Source organism: Taudactylus pleione, unplaced genomic scaffold (assembly GCF_031769625.1).
Source record: "Taudactylus pleione unplaced genomic scaffold, aTauple2 ptg000689l, whole genome shotgun sequence".
Lineage (NCBI taxonomy): Eukaryota > Metazoa > Chordata > Amphibia > Anura > Myobatrachidae > Taudactylus > Taudactylus pleione.
The window spans coordinates 1,362,998-1,389,840 of record NW_028285091.1 but is presented as its reverse complement, the minus strand read 5'-3'; the positions used below and the strand labels follow the sequence as shown (position 1 = coordinate 1,389,840).

The 26,843-nt window shown below is 43.1% G+C and overlaps 1 protein-coding gene across 1 annotated transcript in view; it reads left to right on the top strand.

Moving 5' to 3' along the window:
* The window catches only part of LOC148477806 (uncharacterized), a 51,155-nt gene extending 24,312 nt beyond the window's left edge, over window positions 1–26,843 (top strand). Inside the window, 4 exon segments of the mRNA XM_088456148.1 lie at window positions 13,152–13,252; window positions 13,380–13,571; window positions 14,514–14,637; window positions 25,428–26,843. Of these exon segments, the coding sequence (XP_088312274.1) occupies window positions 13,152–13,252; window positions 13,380–13,571; window positions 14,514–14,637; window positions 25,428–26,659 (1,649 nt within the window). The 3' untranslated portion in view covers window positions 26,660–26,843.

Sequence of the window (26,843 nt, the reverse complement as noted above, 5' to 3'; positions counted from 1 at the left end):
ATATACTGTATTATTACCTGTAACTATATCCCACACCCTGTGTCACCATCCCTGTCACCTACTAGTCCTGTCCTATAGATATACTGTATTATTACCTGTAACTATATCCCACACCCTGTCACCATCCATGTCACCTACTAGTCCTGTCCTATAGATATATTGTATATTACCTATAACTATATCCCACACCCTGTGTCACCATCCATGTCACCTACAAGTCCTGTCCTATAGATATATTGTATATTACCTGTAACTATATCCCACACCCTGTGTCACCATCCATGTCACCTACTAGTCCTGTCCTATCGATATACTGTATTATTACCTGTAACTATATCCCACACCCTGTGTCACCTACTAGCCCTGTCCTCTAGATATACTGTATTATTACCTGTAACTATATCCTACACCCTGTGTCACCATCTATGTCACCTACTAGTCCTGTCCTATAGATATATTGTATTATTACCTGTAACTATATCCCATACTATGTGTCACCCAGTATCACCATCCATGTCACCTACTAGTCCTGTCCTCTAGATATACTGTATTATTACCTGTAACTATATCCTACACCCTGTGTCACCATCTATGTCACCTACTAGTCCTGTCCTCTAGATATACTGTATTATTACCTGTAACTATATCCTACACCCTGTGTCACCATCCATGTCACCTACTAGTCCTGTCCTATATATATATACTGTATTATTACCTGTAACTATATCCCACACCCTGTGTCACCATCCATGTCACCTACTAGTCCTGTCCTATCGATATACTGTATTACCTGTAACTATATCCCACACCCTGTGTCACCATCCATGTCACCTACAAGTCCTGTCCTATAGATATATTGTATATTACCTGTAACTATATCCCACACCCTGTGTCACCATCCATGTCACCTACTAGTCCTGTCCTATAGATATATTGTATATTACCTGTAACTTTATCCCACACCCTGTGTCACCCAGTATCACCATCCATGTCACCTACAAGTCCTGTCCTATAGATATATTGTATATTACCTGTAACTATATCCCACACCCTGTGTCACCATCCATGTCACCTACTAGTCCTGTCCTATAGATATATTGTATATTACCTGTAACTATATCCCACACCCTGTCACCATCCATGTCACCTACTAGTCCTGTCCTATAGATATATTGTATTATTACCTGTAACTATATCCCACACCCTGTGTCACCCAGTATCACCATCCATGTCACCTACTAGTCCTGTCCTATAGATATATTGTATATTACCTGTAACTATATCCCACACCCTGTGTCACCATCCATGTCACCTACTAGTCCTGTCCTACAGATATATTCTATTATTACCTGTATCTATATCGCACACCCTGTCACCATCCATGTCACCTACTAGTCCTGTCCTATAGATATACTGTATTATTACCTGTAACTTTATCCCACACCCTGTGTCACCTACTAGCCCTGTCCTATAGATATATTGTATATTACCTGTAACTATATCCCACACCCTGTGTCACCATCCATGTCACCTACTAGTCCTGTCCTCTAGATATACTGTATTATTACCTGTAACTATATCCTACACCCTGTGTCACCATCCATGTCACCTACTAGTCCTGTCCTCTAGATATACTGTATTATTACCTGTAACTATATCCTACACCCTGTGTCACCATCTGTCACCTACTAGTCCTGTCCTCTAGATATACTGTATTATTACCTGTAACTATATCCTACACCCTGTGTCACCATCCATGTCACCTACTAGTCCTGTCCTATAGATATATTGTATATTACCTGTAACTATATCCCACACCCTGTGTCACCATCCATGTCACCTACTAGTCCTGTCCTATAGATATATTGTATATTACCTGTAACTATATCCCACACCCTGTGTCACCATCTATGTCACTTACTAGTCCTGTCCTATAGATATACTGTATTATTACCTGTAACTATATCCCACACCCTGTCACCATCCATGTCACCTACTAGTCCTGTCCTATAGATATATTGTATATTACCTGTAACTATATCCCACACCCTGTCACCATCCATGTCACCTACTAGTCCTGTACTATAGATATATTGTATTATTACCTGTAACTATATCCCACACCCTGTGTCACCATTCATGTCACCTACTAGTCCTGTCCTATTTATATACTGTATTATTACCTGTAACTATATCCCACACCCTGTCACCATCCATGTCACCTACTAGTCCTGTCCTATAGATATATTGTATATTACCTGTAACTATATCCCACACCCAGTATCACCATCCATGTCACCTACTAGTCCTGTCCTATAGATATATTGTATATTACCTGTAACTATATCCTACACCCTGTGTCACCATCTATGTCACCTACTAGCCCTGTCCTATAGATATATTGTATTATTACCTGTAACTTTATCCCACACCCTGTGTCACCATCTATGTCACCTACTAGTCCTGTCCTATAGATGTATTGTATTATTACCTGTAACTTTATCCCACACCCAGTATCACCATCCATGTCACCTACTAGTCCTGTCCTATAGATATATTGTATTATTACATGTAACTTTATCCTACACCCTGTGTCACCATCTATGTCACCTACTAGTCCTGTCCTATAGATATATTGTATTATTACCTGTAACTATATCCCACACCCTGTGTCACCATCCATGTCACCTACTAGTCCTGTCCTATATATATACTGTATTATTACCTGTAACTATATCCCACACCCTGTGTCACCATCCATGTCACCTACTAGTCCTGTCCTATAGATATATTGTATTATTACCTGTAACTATATCCCACACCCTGTGTCACCATCCATGTCACCTACTAGTCCTGTCCTATAGATATACTGTATTATTACCTGTAACTTTATCCCACACCATGTGTCACCATCCATGTCACCTACTAGTCCTGTCCTATAGATATATTGTATTATTACCTGTAACTTTATCCCACACCCTGTGTCACCATCCATGTCACCTACTAGTCCTGTCCTATAGATATATTGTATTATTACATGTAACTTTATCCCACACCCTGTGTCACCATCCATGTCACCTACTAGTCCTGTCCTATATATATACTGTATTATTACCTGTAAATATATCCCACACCCTGTGTCACCATCCATGTCACCTACTAGTCCTGTCCTATAGATATATTGTATTATTACATGTAACTTTATCCCACACCCTGTGTCACCATCCATGTCACCTACTAGTCCTGTCCTATATATATACTGTATTATTACCTGTAACTATATCCCACACCCTGTGTCACCATCCATGTCACCTACTAGTCCTGTCCTATAGATATACTGTATTATTACCTGTAACTTTATCCCACACCATGTGTCACCATCCATGTCACCTACTAGTCCTGTCCTATAGATATACTGTATTATTACCTGTAACTTTATCCCACACCCTGTGTCACCATCCATGTCACCTACTAGTCCTGTCCTATAGATATATTGTATTATTACCTGTAACTATATCCCCCACCCTGTGTCACCATCCATGTCACCTACTAGTCCTGTCCTATAGATATATTGTATTATTACCTGTAACTATAACCTACACCCTGTGTCACCATCTATGTCACCTACTAGTCCTGTGCTATAGATATATTGTATTATTACCTGTAACTTTATCCCACACCCTGTGTCACCCAGTATCACCATCCATGTCACCTACTAGTCCTGTGCTATAGATATATTGTATTATTACCTGTAACTATATCCCACACCCTGTGTCACCATCCATGTCACCTACTAGTCCTGTCCTACAGATATATTCTATTATTACCTGTAACTATATCCCACACCCTGTGTCACCATCCATGTCACCTACTAGTCCTGTCCTATAGATATATTGTATTATTACCTGTAACTATATCCCACACCCAGTGTCACCCAGTATCACCATCCATGTCACCTACTAGTCCTGTCCTATAGATATATTGTATATTACCTGTAACTATATCCCACACCCTGTGTCACCATCCATGTCACCTACTAGTCCTGTCCTATAGATATATTGTATATTACCTGTAACTATATCCCACACCCTGTGTCACCATCTATGTCACTTACTAGTCCTGTCCTATAGATATACTGTATTATTACCTGTAACTATATCCCACACCCTGTGTCACCATCCATGTCACCTACTAGTCCTGTCCTATAGATATATTGTATTATTACCTGTAACTATATCCCACACCCTGTGTCACCATCCATGTCATCTACTAGTCCTGTCCTATAGATGTATTGTATTATTACCTGTAACTATATCCCACACCCAGTGTCACCCAGTATCACCATCCATGTCACCTACTAGTCCTGTCCTATAGATATATTGTATTATTACCTGTAACTATATCCCACACCCTGTGTCACCATCCATGTCACCTACTAGTCCTGTCCTACAGATATATTCTATTATTACCTGTAACTATATCCCACACCCTGTGTCACCATCCATGTCACCTACTAGTCCTGTCCTATAGATATATTGTATTATTACCTGTAACTATATCCCACACCCTGTGTCACCATCCATGTCACCTACTAGTCCTGTCCTATAGATATATTGTATATTACCTGTAACTATATCCCACACCCTGTGTCACCATCTATGTCACTTACTAGTCCTGTCCTATAGATATACTGTATTATTACCTGTAACTATATCCCACACCCTGTCACCATCCATGTCACCTACTAGCCCTGTCCTCTAGATATACTGTATTATTACCTGTAACTATATCCTACACCCTGTGTCACCATCCATGTCACCTACTAGTCCTGTCCTATATATATACTGTATTATTACCTGTAACTATATCCCACACCCTGTGTCACCATCCCTGTCACCTACTAGTCCTGTCCTATAGATATACTGTATTATTACCTGTAACTATATCCCACACCCTGTCACCATCCATGTCACCTACTAGTCCTGTCCTATAGATATATTGTATATTACCTATAACTATATCCCACACCCTGTGTCACCATCCATGTCACCTACAAGTCCTGTCCTATAGATATATTGTATATTACCTGTAACTATATCCCACACCCTGTGTCACCATCCATGTCACCTACTAGTCCTGTCCTATCGATATACTGTATTATTACCTGTAACTATATCCCACACCCTGTGTCACCTACTAGCCCTGTCCTCTAGATATACTGTATTATTACCTGTAACTATATCCTACACCCTGTGTCACCATCTATGTCACCTACTAGTCCTGTCCTATAGATATATTGTATTATTACCTGTAACTATATCCCATACTATGTGTCACCCAGTATCACCATCCATGTCACCTACTAGTCCTGTCCTCTAGATATACTGTATTATTACCTGTAACTATATCCTACACCCTGTGTCACCATCTATGTCACCTACTAGTCCTGTCCTCTAGATATACTGTATTATTACCTGTAACTATATCCTACACCCTGTGTCACCATCCATGTCACCTACTAGTCCTGTCCTATATATATATACTGTATTATTACCTGTAACTATATCCCACACCCTGTGTCACCATCCATGTCACCTACTAGTCCTGTCCTATCGATATACTGTATTACCTGTAACTATATCCCACACCCTGTGTCACCATCCATGTCACCTACAAGTCCTGTCCTATAGATATATTGTATATTACCTGTAACTATATCCCACACCCTGTGTCACCATCCATGTCACCTACTAGTCCTGTCCTATAGATATATTGTATATTACCTGTAACTATATCCCACACCCTGTCACCATCCATGTCACCTACTAGTCCTGTCCTATAGATATATTGTATTATTACCTGTAACTATATCCCACACCCTGTGTCACCCAGTATCACCATCCATGTCACCTACTAGTCCTGTCCTATAGATATATTGTATATTACCTGTAACTATATCCCACACCCTGTGTCACCATCCATGTCACCTACTAGTCCTGTCCTACAGATATATTCTATTATTACCTGTATCTATATCGCACACCCTGTCACCATCCATGTCACCTACTAGTCCTGTCCTATAGATATACTGTATTATTACCTGTAACTTTATCCCACACCCTGTGTCACCTACTAGCCCTGTCCTATAGATATATTGTATATTACCTGTAACTATATCCCACACCCTGTGTCACCATCCATGTCACCTACTAGTCCTGTCCTCTAGATATACTGTATTATTACCTGTAACTATATCCTACACCCTGTGTCACCATCCATGTCACCTACTAGTCCTGTCCTCTAGATATACTGTATTATTACCTGTAACTATATCCTACACCCTGTGTCACCATCTGTCACCTACTAGTCCTGTCCTCTAGATATACTGTATTATTACCTGTAACTATATCCTACACCCTGTGTCACCATCCATGTCACCTACTAGTCCTGTCCTATAGATATATTGTATATTACCTGTAACTATATCCCACACCCTGTGTCACCATCCATGTCACCTACTAGTCCTGTCCTATAGATATATTGTATATTACCTGTAACTATATCCCACACCCTGTGTCACCATCTATGTCACTTACTAGTCCTGTCCTATAGATATACTGTATTATTACCTGTAACTATATCCCACACCCTGTCACCATCCATGTCACCTACTAGTCCTGTCCTATAGATATATTGTATATTACCTGTAACTATATCCCACACCCTGTCACCATCCATGTCACCTACTAGTCCTGTACTATAGATATATTGTATTATTACCTGTAACTATATCCCACACCCTGTGTCACCATTCATGTCACCTACTAGTCCTGTCCTATTTATATACTGTATTATTACCTGTAACTATATCCCACACCCTGTCACCATCCATGTCACCTACTAGTCCTGTCCTATAGATATATTGTATATTACCTGTAACTATATCCCACACCCAGTATCACCATCCATGTCACCTACTAGTCCTGTCCTATAGATATATTGTATATTACCTGTAACTATATCCTACACCCTGTGTCACCATCTATGTCACCTACTAGCCCTGTCCTATAGATATATTGTATTATTACCTGTAACTTTATCCCACACCCTGTGTCACCATCTATGTCACCTACTAGTCCTGTCCTATAGATGTATTGTATTATTACCTGTAACTTTATCCCACACCCAGTATCACCATCCATGTCACCTACTAGTCCTGTCCTATAGATATATTGTATTATTACATGTAACTTTATCCTACACCCTGTGTCACCATCTATGTCACCTACTAGTCCTGTCCTATAGATATATTGTATTATTACCTGTAACTATATCCCACACCCTGTGTCACCATCCATGTCACCTACTAGTCCTGTCCTATATATATACTGTATTATTACCTGTAACTATATCCCACACCCTGTGTCACCATCCATGTCACCTGCTAGTCCTGTCCTATAGATATACTGTATTATTACCTGTAACTTTATCCCACACCCTGTGTCACCATCCATGTCACCTACTAGTCCTGTCCTATAGATATATTGTATTATTACCTGTAACTATATCCCCCACCCTGTGTCACCATCCATGTCACCTACTAGTCCTGTCCTATAGATATATTGTATTATTACCTGTAACTATAACCTACACCCTGTGTCACCATCTATGTCACCTACTAGTCCTGTGCTATAGATATATTGTATTATTACCTGTAACTTTATCCCACACCCTGTGTCACCCAGTATCACCATCCATGTCACCTACTAGTCCTGTGCTATAGATATATTGTATTATTACCTGTAACTATATCCCACACCCTGTGTCACCATCCATGTCACCTACTAGTCCTGTCCTACAGATATATTCTATTATTACCTGTAACTATATCCCACACCCTGTGTCACCATCCATGTCACCTACTAGTCCTGTCCTATAGATATATTGTATTATTACCTGTAACTATATCCCACACCCAGTGTCACCCAGTATCACCATCCATGTCACCTACTAGTCCTGTCCTATAGATATATTGTATATTACCTGTAACTATATCCCACACCCTGTGTCACCATCCATGTCACCTACTAGTCCTGTCCTATAGATATATTGTATATTACCTGTAACTATATCCCACACCCTGTGTCACCATCTATGTCACTTACTAGTCCTGTCCTATAGATATACTGTATTATTACCTGTAACTATATCCCACACCCTGTGTCACCATCCATGTCACCTACTAGTCCTGTCCTATAGATATATTGTATTATTACCTGTAACTATATCCCACACCCTGTGTCACCATCCATGTCATCTACTAGTCCTGTCCTATAGATGTATTGTATTATTACCTGTAACTATATCCCACACCCAGTGTCACCCAGTATCACCATCCATGTCACCTACTAGTCCTGTCCTATAGATATATTGTATTATTACCTGTAACTATATCCCACACCCTGTGTCACCATCCATGTCACCTACTAGTCCTGTCCTACAGATATATTCTATTATTACCTGTAACTATATCCCACACCCTGTGTCACCATCCATGTCACCTACTAGTCCTGTCCTATAGATATATTGTATTATTACCTGTAACTATATCCCACACCCTGTGTCACCATCCATGTCACCTACTAGTCCTGTCCTATAGATATATTGTATATTACCTGTAACTATATCCCACACCCTGTGTCACCATCTATGTCACTTACTAGTCCTGTCCTATAGATATACTGTATTATTACCTGTAACTATATCCCACACCCTGTCACCATCCATGTCACCTACTAGTCCTGTCCTATAGATATATTGTATATTACCTGTAACTATATCCCACACCCTGTCACCATCCATGTCACCTACTAGTCCTGTACTATAGATATATTGTATTATTACCTGTAACTATATCCCACACCCTGTGTCACCATTCATGTCACCTACTAGTCCTGTCCTATTTATATACTGTATTATTACCTGTAACTATATCCCACACCCTGTCACCATCCATGTCACCTACTAGTCCTGTCCTATAGATATATTGTATATTACCTGTAACTATATCCCACACCCAGTATCACCATCCATGTCACCTACTAGTCCTGTCCTATAGATATATTGTATATTACCTGTAACTATATCCTACACCCTGTGTCACCATCTATGTCACCTACTAGCCCTGTCCTATAGATATATTGTATTATTACCTGTAACTTTATCCCACACCCTGTGTCACCATCTATGTCACCTACTAGTCCTGTCCTATAGATGTATTGTATTATTACCTGTAACTATATCCCACACCCTGTCACCATCCATGTCACCTACTAGTCCTGTCCTATAGATATATTGTATATTACCTGTAACTATATCCCACACCCTGTCACCATCCATGTCACCTACTAGTCCTGTACTATAGATATATTGTATTATTACCTGTAACTATATCCCACACCCTGTGTCACCATTCATGTCACCTACTAGTCCTGTCCTATTTATATACTGTATTATTACCTGTAACTATATCCCACACCCTGTCACCATCCATGTCACCTACTAGTCCTGTCCTATAGATATATTGTATATTACCTGTAACTATATCCCACACCCAGTATCACCATCCATGTCACCTACTAGTCCTGTCCTATAGATATATTGTATATTACCTGTAACTATATCCTACACCCTGTGTCACCATCTATGTCACCTACTAGTCCTGTCCTATAGATAAACTGTATTATTACCTGTAACTTTATCCCACACCATGTGTCACCATCCATGTCACCTACTAGTCCTGTCCTATATATATACTGTATTATTACCTGTAACTATATCCCACACCCTGTGTCACCATCCATGTCACCTACTAGTCCTGTCCTATAGATATACTGTATTATTACCTGTAACTTTATCCCACACCATGTGTCACCATCCATGTCACCTACTAGTCCTGTCCTATAGATATACTGTATTATTACCTGTAACTTTATCCCACACCCTTTGTCACCATCCATGTCACCTACTAGTCCTGTCCTATAGATATATTGTGTTATTACCTGTAACTATATCCCCCACCCTGTGTCACCATCCATGTCACCTACTAGTCCTGTGCTATAGATATATTGTATTATTACCTGTAACTATATCCCACACCCTGTGTCACCATCCATGTCACCTACTAGTCCTGTCCTACAGATATATTCTATTATTACCTGTAACTATATCCCACACCCTGTGTCACCATCCATGTCACCTACTAGTCCTGTCCTATAGATATATTGTATTATTACCTGTAACTATATCCCACACCCTGTGTCACCATCCATGTCATCTACTAGTCCTGTCCTATAGATGTATTGTATTATTACCTGTAACTATATCCCACACCCAGTGTCACCCAGTATCACCATCCATGTCACCTACTAGTCCTGTCCTATAGATATATTGTATTATTAGCTGTAACTATGGGGGTCATTCAGTACGCTCGCAAGCGGGTCGATGTTCCACACTGCGCATGCGCACGACGGAGGGAGCTCCGTCGTGCGCATGCGCGAGACCCGGGGAGCGACGGGTTTTCCATTGCTTCAGGCCTCGCACCAAAGGGGTCGTGCTGTCGATGTTGATTGACAGCACGCCCCCTTTGGTGGGCGTGCCGGGGGCGTGGTGGCCAGAGGGAGGCGTTCCCATGGGAACGCCTACCGTCTGAAGCCGGCCCCACTGACATCACTAGTGATGTCAGTGGGAGTGATTTTGGCTCTGATAGAGCCAAAATCACTCCAGGGCTTGTGGCAGGGAGACCCTACCGCAGGATCTCCGTCGCAAGTCCGATGGTCGCGATGGTCAAGACCATCGCGACCATCTTTTTGGCCGCTCGCATATGCTGTGGGTGATCACCCACGGCTATGCGAGCAGCCTGGAGGCCGCTCCATTTTCATGGAGGAGGGCCCTGATTCAGAGCGAGCGCTCTGGTCAGAGCGTCCGGCTCTGGATCAGGCCCTATATCTGATACTATGTGTCACCCAGTATCACCATCCATCTCACCTTCTAGTCCTGTCCTATAGATATATTGTATTATTACATGTAACTTTATCCTACACCATGTGTCACCCAGTATCTGGGAATACCTAATCCATAAGAGGAACTTGTGGTGTGTAGGGTTCTGGACTTGAGTAAATAAGGTCTTGTGGTGGAAGGACTGAAGATCCCTGGAGGTGGGTGAAGCTTAAGGGAACTGGTTGGTGGAGCCTGGAAAAGAGATGGGAGCCGTTATACCTAAGTACTGACACCCGGCCTAATTGTCCTTTTCCCATCCTGTGCCTAACAAACTAAGGTGTTGATTCAAAGTTGTGTGCAGTCCCTGGACGCCGCAGGCTGATTGACAGGCTGCAATTGTTTTGGGGCGACGTTATACTGCTACCCAGAAATCGTGGACGCGTCGGCCCCATTTTCTGGACATGCTGAAGTCAATGGCTACGTCACTGTACGCAGCTGCACTATCTTCTGCTGCATGAAAACACCAACCATCCTAAGTAACGTGAGGGTTGATGTTCCCACAGAGTGATCTGATGCTTCTTCTCCGGATGTTAGGGCAATATCCAGTGCTCCCAAATGGATTTATAGCTGCTTTCTTTTCAAATCTAAATAAGATTTTATATAACACATTATGAAAAAAAGGAGGGGAAGCGCTTGATAAAAGGCAGTAAAATTGTGTACAACTAATAAATGCTTAAATTAAATCTAATAAACATTTATACTAAGTAAAGACAAGAATGCTCCACAGCCAAGGTACCTAAACAGAGACGAACAACAGTATAAAATGTTTATAGCCCCTTCGTGGAAAAATTGTCTGGTATTAAATACCACAACAATGACTGTTCAAGGGATGCCATTATATTCCCTACCTTTCCCTTCTTGTAGATACCGAGGGTCTGGAACAGATAGTCCGCTGCTTCAAGCTCCCCTCAGTAGTGCTTCAAGCTCCCCTCATAAGTTTAATATATATAGAATTTATTATATAGAATATGAAAATACAAATTTAGAAGGTGCGCAACAAGTCCCAGCAATAATTTCAACCAGTTCTTTAGCCGATTTCCAGTAATCAATATTCGATGCTGATGCAGCCACTTCCACCAGACCCCACCACAGGTCAGACAGTTGAATACATGCAAAAGAAAAGATTGAAGGCGCGCCTTGTGAGTATAATGATAAAAAAACACCTTTACTTCTTCACATATGCTAACGTACATCAAAGCAGCAATCGATTAGCCTCCCCGGGGCCTCTGGACGGCACCCGCTCTCGGATCGCGCTGGCTCCAATATCAGTCACTCTCATGGAGACACTTCCGAATCTCCGGCCAGCTGGAACACGGCACTCAACGTCACCACGGCTGCATCTTCCAGAAAACAAACACCAACGCGTTTTGTCACAATAAATAAAAATCTAAATAAACTCCCGATTTCAATAATTTTTTTATAATTTACTCGTGATGGTTCCGAAATTGAACAGAACCATTCACTGCTGATATTACTTTAGATACTTAAATAGTGTTTTTCATTTCAACACGTACCTTGGGGTTGCTTCAGAGATCTACATTAATCTGATGATGACCGTACATCACCGATTGATAGGGGTCTGCACTTGCGCCGGTGGAGCAGGGGCGTGCCTGGTCACTTTTCCGGAAACGTGGGCTTTCTCCCGGGAGGGACGGGGCCAGGGTCTGCGTCGTCAGATGCAAATTCCTGGCCTCTTATGTGACCAGCAACCGTTCAGGCTGCGGGAAGCTTGATGACAACCAAACGAGCAACCATCGCGTCTATTGGTCGTGATGGTTGCAGTGGTGATTGCATTTGCATCGGAGATGGACGGATTGGCACAGCCGATTGTGTGCGGCTCTGCAAATCCGTCCATCTCTGAATTAATTCTAGCTAGATCATGTATTTAACTACCTTAGATTTGACAATGTATTCACATTTCTCCATCATTCAAACAGTGAACTTTGTGAGTCGTATCCTCAGTCTTCAAATCACTATTGAGAAAATTTCTTTCACTCTTCTTATGTTACTAAATGTTTTGCAAATGTATGTTTTGTTTCTAGATCAAGCCATTAGGTCCCTGGACTGTTCTTAGGTTATTTTGTCTTGACCAGATCATCTGAACGGCTTTCAGAGGATGGAGAAGGACAGGAGTCACATGACTGAGAGGATACTAAACCTCACCCTGGAGATCATCTACCTGCTGACCGGAGAGGTGAGGAGGGTCTGGGAGTGTCACAGAGGAAGCAGTCACTTTAACAAAACCTTTGTAGAACATTAATATGGGATGTGATTGGACATCAATTTGCAGAAAATGTATATATTTATCTCTTGATTGTCAGGATTACACAGTAGTAAAGAAGACATTTGCTGAGCATGTGAAACCCAGCAGCCATCACCATGTGTCAGGAGGATGGAGCAGGGCCCAGGGTCCCATCACGGTGCCTCCACCTCACTCACTAATACATGAGAGAGACAATGACCAGAAGATCCTGGGACTCACCAACAAGATCATTCAGCTGCTGACTGGAGAGGTGAGCGACTGAAATAGTACATTGCTCTAAGTAGTAATGCGATCATGAAAATAAATAGAAATCAAACATACCGTGATGGAAAATTGTTAAGTGCTGTTAGTCAACTTTTAGTTTGAAGACTGCTTACAATTGTACTGAAGGCACAGCCCACCCTCTGTTCCACCAATTCTTGATGGAACTCCTTATTCTTCTGTTCTTGAGAATATATCCAGCAGGCAAAATATTAGGGAGTAATGTTACATTACCGGGCCCTAAGTTTGCTCAACCCACACCCTGGCTGAAATACGAATGAACAAATTAACTTAAAATGACCCAAGTAGATAGACAGAATACGCTCTATTATCTGTAGTGTTTATTGTGATTTTCCCCACGTAGTTAAAGTTGATTAGCATGTATAAAACATCACTGCTTGTAATTGTACGTTATACAGTAACACCAGTTGATGTGTCTGGGTGATGACTGGAGAGATGACTGCTGGGAATGGGACATTATACAGTAACACCAGGGGCTGTGTCTGGGTCATGATTGGGGAGGTGACTGCTGGGAATAGGACATTATACAGTAACACCAGGGGATGTGTCTGGGTGATGACTGGAGAGATGACTGCTGGGAATGGGACATTATACAGTAACACCAGGGGCTGTGTCTGGGTCATGATTGGGGAGGTGACTGCTGGGAATAGGACATTATACAGTAACACCAGGGGATGTGTCTGGGTGATGACTGGAGAGGTGACTGCTGGGAATGGGACATTATACAGTAACACCAGGGGATGTGTCTGGGTGATGACTGGAGAGGTGACTCCTGGGAATGGGACATTATACAGTAACACCAGGGGATGTGTCTGGGTGATGACTGGAGAGGTGACTCCTGGGAATGGGACATTATACAGTAACACCAGGGGCTGTGTCTGGGTGATGACTGTATCATTGTGTGTGTCAGGTTCCTATAAGGTGTCAGGATGTCACTGTCTATCTCTCCATGGAGGAGTGGGAGTATATAGAGGAACACCAGGACCTGTACAAGGACGTCCTGATGGAGAATCACCGGCCTCTCACATCACTGGGTAAGAGGAGATTTTATCGCTGCCATATGTGTTGTAGCAAATGTCATTATAGTCTAACTTTCTTTTTTCTTTTATGTTACACTAATAAAGGGACCTGCCCGTTAATTAATATTTATTTATTTTCATTTATTTTTATCTTTATCTCATTTGGTTGTTATCTTATATGTTTTTTTCATTTATTTTTCTACTTCCCCTTTCTTCTTCATACATCTGTTCCGCATACTTTGCATTAATGTTCAATATGTTTTTTATTATCTCAGGCCTTTCAAGAGGGGCCTTTTCCCATCCCAAATATTTATGTTGACTTTCCCTGTTGTTCGGCCACGCCTCCCTAGGGTTTATAACCCTTTCGCTGACCTATGTGCTTTACTGTCACATAGTGCTGACAGTGGGAAGGGATACTATCAGTCCTGGCCTATTTTGCCAAGTGACCACTCACCCTGCCCTTCCCTTCCCTTTCAGTTTTTTCCTTGCCCCCATCCCTCTCTTCCACTGACCACATACTACTCTCTCTTATACACTACATTTCCATTCTCTCCTGTGTTTCTAATGCTCTCTTATTATGCTTTCTGCTTCTGGTTTGCCACCCATGGGTCTCCGCGTCTTATCTTTTAATGTGAAGGGGCTCAATAGCCCCCAGAAGCGAGGAAAACTTTTTGCTTCTCTTAAACTACATCAAGGTGATTTAGTTTTTCTGCAGGAAACTCATTTTCTGCATAATTCCCACCCAGAACTCCGTTCCAGGACATACTCTGATACATACCACGCCTGTGACCATACTAATAAAAAGCGTGGGTAAGCTTAACCATAGACTGTGCACTCTAGTAAATGTTTATGCCCCTAACCAGGGTCAACATACGTTTTTTTCCAAATTAGACTCTATTATTTCTAGGCTCCGTCAAGGTGAGCTTATTGTTGCTGGGGATTTCAACACAGTTCTGGATAATGCCCTAGACCGTTCTGCTCCTGTGGCCGCATCTTCTCCCCCTTCAGACTCTCGACATTCACGATCTCTCCACAGCCTTATGCAATCTCAGCTTCTTTATGATTCCTGGAGAATCAAAGAACCTTCTGCTCGCGAGTATACGTTCTATTCCCACCCACACAAATCATACTCACGTATTGATATGATCCTGCTCAGTCATGAATTCACCTTGCATCTCCAGTCAGTTCAGGTTCACCCTCTCGTTTGGTCTGACCATGCTCCCATTTCCATCGATATCTCTGGTCTATTGCCCCATCCTCATCCCATGATCTGGCGTTTTAATGATTCTCTACTTCATAATCCAGAAACAATCAATGAACTCTCTCTTCAATTACACACTTTGGAATCTCTGCACAAATCCACCCCCACTCCTGCAAACTTAGTTGCCCTCCAGGAGATCAGATCTAAACTTGAACTCCTTCTTTCTGAATAGGTGGCCAAGCGCCTTCGATGGCTTCGTCAGACTTTTTATGAAAAAGGTGACAAAGCAGATAAAATCCTTGCGGCTCGTCTTCGCACGGCCAGAACCCACAAAAATATTATCTCTATGCGCAATTCTCATGGCCAACTGATTCATGACCCAGTAAGCATTCGAACTGCCTTCCAGTCTTATTACTCTAATCTCTACAACCTCACGGCCCCCTCAGATCCACCGCCAATTATCCCTACTTCCCAGTTAATCTCCGACTTTCTTGCCAAGTCCCAATTACCACGTCTGTCCACTAGTGCTCTCGAACATCTTAATGCTGAGATCTCGTCCGATGAAATTGAACAAGCCATACGTTCCCAAAAGTCCGGTAAATCCCCCGGCCCTGATGGGTTCACGGCAACATACTATTAGAAGTTCTTGGATCTACTTGCCCCCCACCTGCACATCCTCTTTAATTATGCATTTCGAGGTACCTATTTCCCCGCTGAAATGTTGGAAGCCAGAATCATTGTGATCCCTAAGGAGGGCAAAGATCCGCTTAATTGCGCCAGCTATAGACCTATCTCCCTCCTTAATTTAGATCTAAAGATATATGCTAAGATTCTGGCAAACCGACTGAATGCCCTCCTTCCCTCCCTGATCCACTATAACCAGGTTGGGTTTGTCCCAGGCCGTCAAGCTAGGGACAACACTAGACGGGCCATTGACCTTATTCATATAACAAACTCCAGGAGATCCCCTACTATCATGCTCTCTCTTGATGCTGAAAAAGCATTTGATAGGATCTCCTGGGGTTTCACAAGGGCCGCCCTTGAGGCATTTGGCTTCATGGGTGACTTTCTCACGGGAATATTAGCATTGTACTCAGCCCCTTCTGTCAAAGTTCTTATTAATGGTGTCCCTTCTAATTCGTTCTCCATTACTAATTGTACCCGGCAGGGCTGCCCCCTATCCCCTCTCATATTTGCTCTCGTGATAGAACCACTTGCCTCCCAGATCAGATCTCACCCAGATGTATGGGGTGTGCAGGTGGGACGCACTCACTCCAAGATTTCTCTCTTTGCGGACGATATCTTGCTTTCCTTAACCCAACCACAGATTTCCCTTCCCAACCTTTTCACCGTTCTGCGATCCTATAGTGCTATCTCTAATTATAAAATTAATTACTCTAAATCAGAGGCCATGCTGCTCCACGTGCCTCCTCCAATTACTGAGACTCTCCAGGTTGCCTTTAAGTTCAAATGGCAACCCAAACGGATTCGATACTTGGGGATTTATCTCACCTCTCGCTATGATCTTCTCTATCATGAGAACTTTCCACCTCTTTTTTCCAAAATGCAAGCTGATCTAAACTCTTGAATCGTCTTATTATTTCCTGGCTGGGCAGGATCATATCGGTTAAAATGAACATCATACCCAAATGGCTTTATTTGTTCCAAACACTCCCTGTTGCTGTACCGGCCACCCTTCTCCGAGATATTCAGAAAGCTCTGGTCCATTTTATCTGGAACCACAGACCCCCCCGAATATCGGCCAACGTTTTGAAGAGACCGGTAGATGCTGGTGGCAGAGGCCTTCCAGATATTAAACTCTATTACCTAGCCTCCCATTTCTCGCAAATTATTACCTCTTTTTCGCCCCCAGGATCCACTTCCTGGTTAGACCTAGAAGCTGCCTATATTACCCTTCCTGACCTTACCTCCATTTGGGGCCTTTCCCCCTTGCAGCGCCCTGTCACTATTAAACAACTTCCTGCCCTTAAATTTAATATCTCCCTCTGGGACCGACATTCACTCAAATTGAATCTTACCTCCTCCATTTCTCCCCTAACTCCTATTTGGTTCAATCCCTTGTTTCCCCCTGGGTCTTCTGTTAAAAAAGCATACTTATGGTCCAAAGCGGGCTTTAAGTTTCCTATAGATTTCTCCACACAGGGCCACTGGTTGTCCCTACCAGAACTCCAAACACAATGTCCAGCCCAAATATTAAGTCCCTTTGAATTTTTTCAAATTAGTCATTTTCTGCGTTCTCTACCTTCTGCATCGGTACTCAGAGAACTTACGCCCTTTGAACGCCTTTGTAAATATTCTCCCCTTACCAAAGGCCTGATTTCAGAACTTTACTCTATTTTTCTTGACATAACTTTTCCTTCCCCAAGATCTCATGAGGTTGCGTGAGAGACAGATTTAGGCCCTCCTCCAGAGGAAGAAACTTGGTAGGAAATCCGACTTAATATTGCTAAATGCTCCATCTCCACTAAAATTAAGGAAACCTCATACAAAATATACTACCGTTGGTATTATACCCCTGTACGACTCCATCAGATGTTTCCCTCCTCATCACCTGACTGTTGGCGAGGTTGCGGCCATAGAGGCACTATGTTACATATTTGGTGGACATGCCCAAATATTATCCCCTTCTGGGATTTGGTTACTGACCTTTTGAACTCTTTGTTGGAATCCCCAGTCACAAAGGATCCCTGGGTATTTTTGTTATGCTGCTCACCACCAAATCTTCATAGTTTCTCAAAGAAACTACTTATGCATGTTCTTTCGGCGGCCAAATCTCTGATAGCTCTTAATTGGAAAAATACCTCCCCACCGTCTCTTTCTGCGCTTAAACGCCAGATTTGGCATATAGCTGCTATGGAAGAGATAACTTATTACCTCCATGATAGAGGACATATGTTTGCTCAAGTATGGGCTCCCTGGCTTTCTGTTGAGCATAGACATCTAGCCCCGTCTTTCTCTGGGAGGTGACGTGTATGGAGACCCATGGAGGGTAAGCACATTTTCTTCTTTAGTTTAAGCTGAAATTTGTTTTTATTCCATTTATTTTTTGTGGTCATTTTCCCCTTCCCTTTCCTTCCCCAACCCTTTCCTCCCCCCCAATGGTTTCTGACCTATGACTGTTGTCTCATATATAAGTACTTATTTGTATTGATCATTTGGTTATCAATTTATTTCTGTTGTCACCATTAATAGACTGATATCTATTTTTTTTTTTTTTTTTTCTTTTTGCTTTAACCGATTCAATTTTATTGTTGATTGTGTAAAGCTGTTTGATATTGGTATTGTTTATCATTTTGCTGCCGGTGACACGGTTTTGATGTTTATTTTTCTGTTTTTCTTGTTATGATTGACCATCCAAAATAAAGAATTTGAAAAAAACTAAATAAAGGGACCTGCCCTCCGCTGCTTCTGGCTTCACCCCTCTTCTTTCCAAAGCTCTGCCCCTCCCCCTGCTCTGACTACTGCTCATGTGTGGGCTCCCCTCTGTTCCGCTCCATCCCACCCCAACCCCCTGCTCTCTGTCCTGCCCCCCACTTACTTACCTCTAGTGGCCGGCCAGGTCCTACGAGGTAGACAGACAGGCAGTTCTAACACATAGGGTAGAGAGTACCCTGCTTGTAACGGCTTACATTTTAGAGAGAGAGAGCAGGGGTGATCTAGAGGAAGAAGAGGGAGTGAGATATGAGGGTATAGGATGAGGTAAGGTCAGCAAGCATGAAGAGGTGTGTTTGGAGAGAGCGTTTGAAGGATTTTAGGCGAGGTATGCATGTTCCATAGTTGATGAATACAGCACAAGTCTTGGAGATGGGAGCGAGAGTAATTTATAGGAGCAAAATCAAAGATCAGAGGCATAGGAGAGTTGTCAAGCTGCAGTGTATCCTGTGACAAGGTCAGATATGTATGAAGGGGAAGGTAATGGCTTTTAAAGTGCGGGTAAGCTGTTTGAGTTGAATTCTGAAAAAAATGGGAAGCCAGTGAAGGCATTTACAGAGTGATGTATCTTATGAGGCATGGTGGGAAGGGAAAATCAGTCTAGCTGTCGCATTCAGGAAGGATGGTAGAGTGGAAAGGCAGGTTAAGGGAAGGCCAATGCGAGAAGGTTACAGTAGTCTAGGTGGGAGATAATGAGCAAGTGGACCTGGGTTTGTTTACTTACTGAATGAGAAAAAGGTGTAGTTTGGCAAACTTGAAGAGCGGGCGTCATTAAGATCGAAGGACTGGATTTGAGGAGGCAATGGTTGTAGAGGGGAGAGTATGATATTGTCAGTAGTGAGGGATCTGTGGGGAGGGGTAGTGACATTAGAAGAGGGAAACATAATTACCTCAGATTTGGGCATAGGAAGTTTGTGGTGGCGGTGGGTCATCCAGATGGAGATGACACTGAGGCAGTTCAACACAGACTAAGAACAAAGGCGAGAGGTCTTGAGAGGTGTCATAAAGGTTCCAAAATAGCATAAATGTGTTTGCCATGAGTGGAAGTGTAGAGAGAGAAGAGCAGATGGCCAAGAACCGATCCTTGAGGGACACTGATACAGATGGAAAAGACAGGAAGCAAGAGTCAAAAGTAGAGATACTGAAGGAATGGCTGGAGAGCAGGAGAGGCCAGTGTCACAAATGCAGAACGGATAAAGAGTTTCAAGGAGTGATAGTGATCAACAGTGTTAAAAGCAGTGGGTCATGGAGCATAAGTTGTGAGAAGTAGGCCTCAGATTGTGTGGCATTGCAGAGGGAGATGGCATCATTGGTGCTGGACTGGGGAGTTTTGGAAGCCAGGAAGGGTTCTGGAGAGGTTCAAAGCTGTTAAACTGTTGCTGTGTGACCACTGCTGTGGTTGAGGGTTGGGGAACAATAGGTAGTGAGAGCTAGAAGGAAAGGCAAAGCTAGAAATGTCATAGAGGTGAGAGAGGAATAGGTAGAAGGACTGGCTGTCACAATGGGTGGTTCCCTCTGGTAGAAGCTAAAAAAGAAGGTGAGAGGTTTAAAGGCAGCAGTGCTGAGAGGGATGTCCATGGCAATACTGATGTTCCTGAGAATAAGAGTGGGTAGATGAGCGGAGAGAAAGTAGGAAAGCCAAGCAGCAAACTTGTCTAGGTACAGTATTGGAATTGCCAAACGGGGGTGCGGGATATAGCAATAAAGTGTACATGAAGTGGAGAGAACAGCTGTATGTAATGAATCTTGGAGAAGGTGCCAGGAGAGAGCAGGATGCCTATTCTACCATCGTGGCGGTCACCTGGATGAGGAGTGTGGGAGAAGACGAGACCTTCAAAGGAGAATACCACAAAGGAAGCAGAGTCAGAGGGAGAGATATAGGTTTAGACTAGAGCTAAGAGACTGATGGAATGAGATGGGGACAGGTGTTGAATGCATGTGAATTTGTTGAAGTCAGATCAAGCGTGTCAGAGTTCACAGGAAGCCAGAGATGAGTAAGAGCAGGGATGAAAATGTGATTGGAGGGGTTAGAAGTGCTATGTGGATGGTAATTTTTCCGGTAGAGAGAAGAGCAAGAGGTAGGTGGGGATGGAGTGGGGCTTGGGGTTAGATTTGATGTCATCGGCAGCCACAAGAAGGGTTAGAGCAAAGCAGTGGATGAGGGCAAGTGGATAAATGGGTAATGAAATAGAATCAGTGAGGGCAGGAAAGGTGCAGAACCACGTAAATGGGGCCGAGATTTATGAGCTCACAGGTGGGGACTAGAGAATGTAGGGTGAGAGTGAAACTGAGTACAGGACAGAAAATGCGTAATGGAAAAGAGAGGAAGAGTGGTGACTTGTATGTAACCCCATGGTTTATGACCTATCTGATTGTTGTGGGTCTGCGCAGTATAGGTCCTGCGTGATCGCTGGCAGACCCCCCTTAGCCACTGCATGATGGACATGCTGTGGTGTTTGTAGGGCGGTGACCAGGGCCGTTATACAAAACAGGGGCGTGTCGCGATTGTGTTCCGATGCAATGTCTACAGACCCTGCAATTGGATTGCTGATGCAGACAGGAGTTGTTTATTTCCTACAGACATCTCCTGCTGCATTTGTATAGGGATGTAGTTATGAGACCGGCGGCCGCATGCGGAGTCCCGGCAAGGGATTTAACATAGGCGACGAAATACCGACACCTATGTTAATCCCGGTGCCGGAACGCCGGGGACGCCAGCCTGAACGAAGGTAAGTCCGGGGGGGCCCTTAGCATTAGCCACGAGGGGAGAAGGTTAGGATTAGGGAGTCTAGCGGGGTTTGGGGGGGGATTAGGGCTAGGCACCCGCAGGGAGGGTTAGGTTTAGGGACCGGTAAGAGGGGGTTAGGGTAGGCACCCCCGGGGGTGGGTTAGAGTTAGGCACTAGGGGGGGAGGTTAGGGTTAGGCACCACTAAGAAAGGGTTAGGGTGGGGCAGGGGAGGCTTAGGGTGCTTACCTGCCACAGTCGGGAACTTCATTCGTCGGGCATCCGCTGTCGGGATTTCAATCCCTTTCCATTTGTATTTCATAATTAAGCAATTAAGCCCATAAGACGAAGAGCAGGATGGAAAGGAGAGCGAGAAAGAGAGATGAGACTATGGGAGATATGGATACTGGGGACATGGGACAGAGCACAGGGTCTGGAAGGACCAAGGAGAATAAATAGTAGGAAGGGGTAGAAGTAAAGGCCGGGGAAGGTTGAAAGTGTGAAGATTGACAGTATGGGATGGAGGGGAGGGAGGTGAAGGAAACTATGGCGGAAAGATCAGTGGAGGGGCAGTAGAAGATATCATCACCCAATCTTGAGAAATCCGCACCAATATATAATATAAGTTATTTCACTAATATTCTAATCCGTGCATTGGTTGCCAACACTGTTAAGCTGACAATCTTTCCCAGTTTCAAACTGGATACTTAGAATGTTGGAGTGTGGCTGATACTAACACACTAATAAAGCCCAATGAGTCTCTACAATACGTTCTTCAGAGACATGTACAGTATAATCAAAGCGATTGATTTGATTCTAAGGCCCATATTCAATTTGACTGCTGGACTTTTCGCCTCCTTCGCCTGTTTTCCAGGCGGAAAAGTATTGCGCGCATGCCCGCTATACCCGGTATTCAATATAAAAATACGGGAATTTTCAGGAAATAATTGTAAGACCCCCCCCCCAAAGATGTCCAGACCTGGGGGATCACTATGGGTACCTCCATTTTTGCCTGCTAAACAAAGTCGGGGATTTAAATAGCCGCGGCAGGTGTTTTTTTCCCGACATTGAAGAAGTGATGCAGAAGAGCACTTAGCTTTTTTTTTTTCGATTTTAAAAGTGGTCCCATCAAATTACATGAAATGGGTACTAGCATATTTTTAAGTCCCTAAAGTAATTTTTATAAAAATCTGCAAAAAAACACCCGCCGCTAATAGCCTAGTCTAGAAAACACCTGCCGCATACTTACAGAATCCCCCTGAACCTATTTTTAAACACTAATTATTTTAAGCCTGCACTCCTAGACCCCTATTCTGCACTTTTTTTCGCTTGCTAAAGGCAAACGAAAAATTATTCCTGTTTTTTTACATTCACTTTTAGCACCATCTTCGAAAAAAACGGGAATTTTTTGGGAAATGTTCATGGGACCCCCTAAAGATGTCCAGACATGGGGGATCACTATGGGTGCCCCCATTTTCGCCTGCTGATGGAAGTTTGGGTTTGTAATAGCGGCGGCAGGTGCATTTTTGCGGCTATGAAGAAGGGGTGAAGAATAGCACTTATATATTTTTTTTTTGTTAAAATAACTATTCCTATCAAATTTGGGGTACATGAAAAAGGGGGTAAGCATATTTTTAAGTCCCTACCTAAAGTTATTTTTAAAAATTCTGCAAAAATGCACCTGCCGCTAGTCCCTTCAATGAAGAAGACACCTGCCACATACTTCCGAACCCCTCTGGAATCTATTAAGGTACTTTAGGATGTGTTCCCACTTTTTTTTTACCCAAAAAAATGTCAAAAAATTTTTAGGGGTGTCCCAATTTTTTTTATTATTTTTTTTTTAACACAGAGGGCCAAATGAAATAGGGTGAGAGTTTAGAAAAGTGAGAGTTTCTGACACTTTTTAAACTTTGCCAATGTATTAAAGTCCAAAAACAAAGTAACAGAGCGAACTTGCATGTTTTTTTAGACTTGAAAAACTCTCAGGATTTAAAATCTCATTCAGATGGTTTCCCATTTTGAAGATAAAACTCAACCAACAATAGAGTTTACTGCTAAACTCTCACATTTTCTAAACTCTCACCCTATTACATTTGGCCCAGAATGTTTTTTTAGGGTCATTTCCAAGGGTGCAGGCTATTTTTTAAAAGCCTGCACCCCTAAACCCCAATTCTGCACTTTTTTTCGCCAGCTAAACGCTGGTGAAAACTTATCCCCATTTTTTTTTTTCGAACCGGCAAAAAGTCTTTGAAATTGAGAACGGGGATAATTGAAACATGCGAAAATTACGTCATCGGCTTTTCGCAGCCTAATTGAATACCCCCCAAATAGGCTGGAAACTGCTAAGTGTTGCATTTTCCTTACTTACTATGATATATGTCCATTAAGGTTAGATGGTATTATTTTATTGATTGCTGCTGGAATTTTCTTCTGCATGAGTTTAATGGAGAGTTGTTATTAGATTTGTCTGGCATTATTTGTATGTTCAAGTATATCCCGCCATTAAGCTTTACGTGCATGTATTTTTGGAGAATGTTTACAGTCATAGGGCCTGATTAAGGACCAGACACTAATGTGGCGTCTCACGCAATTTTTGTATTATCGGCAAACTGTGCACGTGCAGAACGGGTCCTGCGATATCATTCTCTGGTCCCCAAGCCCCAGCATGATTGACATGCTACAGCATTTGGGGGGAGTGCCTGGCCAGCGTTCAGACTGGCCGGTGCAGCCGCGACCTCGATGGTGATCCAAGGCATTGTCTACAAACGCTGCACTCGGGGCCTGATGCAGACCCGCTCACGACCGAAGGACGCTCGCAAGCGGGTTGATGGTGGGCGAATGCGCATGCGCACGACGGAGGAAGCTCGGGGTCTCGCACCAAAGGGGGCGTGCTGTCGATGGTGAGTGACAGCACGCCCCCTTTGGTGGGCGTGCCGGGGGCGTGGCTGCCATGGGAACGCCTACCGTCTGAGTCCGGCCCCACTGACATCACTAGTGATGTCAGTGGGAGTGATTTTGGCTCTGATAGAGCCAAAATCACTCCAGGGCTTGCGGTCACCGAGACCCTACCGCAGGGTCTCTTCGCAAGCCCGATGGTCGCGATGGTCTTGACTATCGCGACCATCATCATGGACGCTCGCATAGCTGTGGGTGGTAACCCACAGCTATGCGAGCGTCCAAGAGGCCGCTCCATTTTTAGGGAGGAGGGTCCTGATTCAGAGCGAGCGCTCTGGTCAGAGCGTCCGGCTCTGAATCAGGCACTCGGATCGCTATTCCTGTCAAAAGGCATCTGCTTTCTATAGATGCCTCCTGCAGTATTTAAATATTTGCTGTTCGGTATTGACGTGAATCAGGCCCATAGATTATAGATATATACTGTATATACTTTTTAATATAAAATCTAACCACAGCGTCTATCCCTGCAGGAAATGTATCCAGCAGTACAGCAGCAACACCTCCCATCACTGTTCCTTCACCAGACTGCTGTATAATTGAAGATAATTGTATTGTGACTGATGACCACTCCTCAACAGGTGATCAAAACATGGTCAGCCGTCTAGAGAATGTTCTTGAGAAACCAGCTACAAGTGGAGATGGAAACCTCATCGACAGATGTACACCCTCCGATCATGCACAATATAAATTTACTGGTGTTGAGGAGGAATCCATCTCCTGTGAAGGCAGAAATGTCCCAGCCACTGACATTGGTACATTGCAGGACCCTACACAATTTGCCTCTAATCATATTAAGGACAATTCTAGTGAAGAAGGAATTCTACCAAAAAGTCAATGCCCAGAAAATCATACACCGAAGATATCGATCTTGTGGTCTAACCGTGAGACTGGCGTAAAGTCAGTAACCTGCGCTGTGTGCAGAAAACATTTCATGGACGGTGCCGATTTGGCTAAACATTTGCAGGTTCCTGCCGGAGAGAAGCCACATTGTTGCTGTGGATGTGGAAAGTGTTATAAGAAGAAGCCAGCTCTCCTTAGGCATCAGAGGAACCACACAGGGGAGAAGCCATTTTCCTGCTCCGTATGCGGGAAATGTTTTACCAGGAAGATCCTGCTCGTCACACATCATAGAAAACACACGGGAGAGAAGCCATTTTCCTGCTCCGTTTGCGGGAAGTATTTTAAACAGAAGGCGCATCTCACGACGCATCAGGGCATTCACACATGTGAGAAGCCATTTTCCTGCTCCATTTGCGGGAAGCAATTTAAACAGAAAGCCTACCTCACTCGACATCAAAGGAATCACACGGGAGAGAAGCCATTTTCCTGTTCTGTTTGCGGTAAACAGTTTAAGCAAAAAGCGCATGTCCATACACACCGGGCAGTCCACACGGATGAAAAACCGTACAGTTGCCCTATTTGTGGGAAATGTTTCGGGTTTAAGTCAGGGGTCTTGATACACCAGGTGGTTCACACCAGAGCAAAACCGTTTTCGTGCTCTTTTTGTGGGAAATATTTTAAGCAGAAGGCCCATCTCAATATACATGAGAGGAATCACTCGGGAGAGAAGCCATTTTCCTGCAGCGTTTGCGGAAAACTTTTTAAGCAAAAAACGCACCTCAATACGCACCGCGTGGTCCATACAGAAGATAAACCACATTGATGCCCTGTTTGCGGGAAATGTTTCAGCTTTTTTTTTTAAATCCAATACATTTTTATTGTATTTTACTTTTGGTACATAAAAATTTACAACAATAGAGCAATTGTAAACATTACAATAATACTATTAAACACTTAAACAACAATGCAAATAAAGAAATGACAATTAAATACATGTGTGGTTTCTCTTCTGTCTATACAAATATCACTGTGCAACTCATCTCCAA